The sequence below is a fragment of the Olea europaea genome, unplaced genomic scaffold (genome assembly GCF_002742605.1).
Source record: "Olea europaea var. sylvestris unplaced genomic scaffold, O_europaea_v1 scaffold1354, whole genome shotgun sequence".
NCBI classification, from domain to species: domain Eukaryota; kingdom Viridiplantae; phylum Streptophyta; class Magnoliopsida; order Lamiales; family Oleaceae; genus Olea; species Olea europaea.
This window is the reverse complement of record NW_019231040.1, coordinates 157643-161017: the sequence shown is the minus strand read 5'-3', so window position 1 is coordinate 161017 and position 3375 is coordinate 157643. Positions and strand designations below refer to the sequence as shown.

At 36.3% G+C, this 3375-nt stretch overlaps 1 protein-coding gene across 1 annotated transcript; it reads left to right on the top strand.

Moving 5' to 3' along the window:
* The first annotated feature begins 1117 nt into the window (after positions 1 to 1117).
* On the top strand, positions 1118 to 2905 carry LOC111375283. Its single transcript, XM_022998087.1, has 4 exons — positions 1118 to 1235; positions 1477 to 1720; positions 1907 to 2104; positions 2482 to 2905. The coding sequence occupies exons 1-4, from the start codon at positions 1118 to 1120 to the stop codon at positions 2903 to 2905; spliced, it is 984 nt and encodes a 327-aa protein (XP_022853855.1).
* The last annotated feature ends 470 nt before the right edge of the window (positions 2906 to 3375 follow it).

Below are 3375 nucleotides of genomic sequence, written 5' to 3'. Positions count from 1 at the left end.
AGAAATTAAAGTCAAAAGATGACCATTTGAAGTTGAAATAAATTGAGAATAAAAATTGTTGGGAAATTGGAAAGTGCCAATCCCACATAGGAAAACTAGAAGAATAGAAACCACTTTATATAACTTAAGTTAAGGATTTAGGTTTGGGTCCAAGGGGTACCACTAGTCTTTACAGGGGAGAGGACCTACATGCTAGTAGGTTCAACTAAAGCCCACACGTTCACGCCGCAGCAGTCATCCGTCCTATCGGTCGGCTCGGCTTGGCACGACACGAGCTCGGGTTCGGGCCCGGGGCTTGGGCTTAGGCCAGTTGGTATATATATTTTTGGAAAAATAATATTTTAAATTATATTATTTTATTAATTAAATAATATACTTTTATTATATTATTTATTTTTTCTTTCCCGAATTTTCTGTGCGAGACACGTGGATTTTTCTAGAAATTGGCGGTTGGTGACAGCTTTAACTGTCTGTCCAAATGGGTTATGTCTGTTCTAAGACACAACCTTTCGACTGTTGTGTCTTTTGGGCACAACCTTTCAACTTCTATGAATAGACCCCATATCTCTAGTTTTTATTCACTCTAGAAAATTTATTCTACTTCCTTTCTCCTACAATATTGTCCTTCTATCCTGTAGTATTCCATATATTTGCATTTCAGTCCCAAATATTATTTTCATGCATTTTAGTCCTCCGATTCTCGAGAGATCAAATATTAGTAGGTTCGTCAGGTCTTGTAATTTGGAATGCTACTATTACAAGTCGAGATCGTTGTATCTTGGAAGACAAGTGTCAGGAGACCGTCAGCAATAGTGCAAGGCATTTTCGTCTTAAGGAGAAAGAGTCGAACTCTTGTCTCTACCATTATTCATTCTAATTTATTGTGCTAATTTTTTAAGTCGAAATTCTGCCAGAATATTTATTCATTACCGCACGACATTCTCAAATATTTTCAACAATCTTAAGACGAAATTTTTTTATTTATGTGCTAATTTATATTCTGAAATTTTGTTAGACTATGGCAAATAACAAGACATCCTTCGTACCTCCAAACAATGCTCAGGGGGAGAAACAAGAAAAATTCACAGGAGTGGATTTTAAAAAATGGCAATAGAAAATGCTGTTTTATCTCACAACTCTGAATTTGGCAAATTTATTGAGTGAAGATGCTCCAACTGTTGAGGTGGAAGAAACAGATTTTAATAAACGAGTAGCATTCGATGCACGGAGTCATAGTGACTTCCTGTGCAGGAACTATATCCTCAATTAACTTGACAACATACTATATAGCATATACAGTTCAGTCAAGACAGCTAAGTTACTGTGGGAATCATCGGAAAAGAAGTAAAAAACGGAAGATGCTAGATTAAAGAAATTCGTTGTGGAGAAAATTCTTAGATTTCAAGATGATAGATTCTAAAACAGTGATGAATCAAGTCTAAGAGCTGTAAATCATCTTGCATGATATATGTGCAGAAGGTATGAAGCTCAGTGAGTCATTTCAGGTCGTCGCTATTATTGAGAAATTACCTCCAATGTGGAAATATTTCAAAAACTACCTGGAACATAAACGCAAGGAAATGGGACTTGAAGATCTGATTGTAAGACTAAGAACTGAGGAATACAATCAAAATTTTGAGAAGAAGTTTGGAAAGTTGCATATAGAGGCTCAAGCCAATTTGGTAGAGCCAAATACTAGCAAAAAAAAGAAAACACTTAGGTAATGGCAAGCAAAAAAAAGGCTAATAAATTCAAAGGAGATTGTTATAACTAGGGTAAGTCTGGTCACATCGCAAAGGATTGCCACAGAAAAAGCAAAACAAAATGGACCAAGTACATTTGACCGAGGAAGATAAATTGTCTAGCGATGTGTCTGAACTAATGCTTTCAGCTGTTGTATTTGAAGCAAACATGGTCCAAGAGAATGGTTCATAGACACAGGCACTACTCGACATGTTTGTGCCGAAACGGAGATGTTTTCATCTTACACTCCTATCAATGGACGACAATTATTTATGGAAAACTCGACAACATCCAAAATTGTTGGTCTGGGTAAAGTAGTGCTGAAGATGACATCAGGAAAAGAAGTAACTCTCGTCAATGTGTAGCATGTTCCTGATATTCTCAAAATCTTGGTATCCGGAGCTTTGTTAAGCAAAAATGAGTTTAGGCTAGTCTTTAAGTCTGATAAGTTTATACTTACCAAAAGTGACATGTTTGTGGGCAAAAGGTACATAGCCAATGTGCTATTCAAAATGAATGTAATGCCTGTACTTCATAATTTTGATATTAATAAAATTAAATCTTCTGCTTACTTGATTGAGTCCTCTAACTTACAGCACGATAGATTAGAACATGTTAATATTAAAACTTTACGTAAATTAGTAAGTTTAAATCTATTGCCTTCAATTTCATTTCATCAATATCATCAATGCGAAACTTGTGTAGATGCTAAATTAGCTAAAACACCATTTCATTCAGTGGAAAGGAACTCAAATCCTCTAGAACTGACTTAAAGTTCATACAAACTAGAGGAGGAAAAAAGTATTTTATTACTTTTATAAATGACTGCACTAGGTACTGTTATGTATATTTGCTAAGAAGCAAAAATGAAGCTTTAGAAGCATTTAAGCAATGCAAGAGCGAGATTGAAAATCAACTTAGAAAACGAATAAAAGTTATACGTAGTGACAGAGGTGGAGAATATGGGGCACCGTTTGAAGAATTTTGTTCTGTTTCTGGGATTATTCATCAAACCACAGCACCGTATTCACCTCAGTCAAATGGTATTGCTGAACGCGAAAATCGTACTCTTAAAGAATCAGAATGCTATGTTAATCAGTTCTGGTTTACCTCAGAACTTGTGGGGGGAAACAGTTCTCTCAGCAAACCACATTTTAAATAAATTACCACACAAAGGTAAGAACGAAATGATTTAAGTGGGTCCCGTTAGTTGGATAAATGATTTATTTGGCTAAGTGCATTCTACTCCATAAGTAGAATTGATATATGTATTTATTTCTCAAAACTAATTAAGGGTGAGTGGGAAATTAAAGCCAAAAAATGACCACTTGAAGTTGAAATAAATTAAGAATAAAAATTGGTGGAAAATTGGAAAGTGTTAATCCCACATGGAAAATTAGAAGAATAAAAACCACTTTATATAACTCAAGTTAAGAACTTGGGTTTGGGCACTAAAGGGTGCCACTAGTCTTTAGAGGGGAGAGAACTTACATGCTAGTAGGTTCAACTAAAGCCCACACGCGTGAGTCGCAACCGCCATCCATCCGATCAGCCGGCTCTGCTCGGCATGGCACGAGCACGGGCCGAGGCCCGGGTCTGGGGCTTGGGCTTGGGCTTGGTCCAATTGGTATA

Bases quoted from the DNA above. Each gene is read 5' to 3' on its own strand.
- LOC111375283 (XM_022998087.1), top strand. From the start codon at position 1,118: ATGCTGTTTTATCTCACAACTCTGAATTTGGCAAATTTATTGAGTGAA. The intron at 1,236-1,476 runs GTGACTTCCTGT...ATATATGTGCAG, and splicing joins ATTCGATGCACGGAGTCATA to AAGGTATGAAGCTCAGTGAG. The intron at 1,721-1,906 runs GTAATGGCAAGC...TTGTATTTGAAG, and splicing joins AAAAAAAAGAAAACACTTAG to CAAACATGGTCCAAGAGAAT.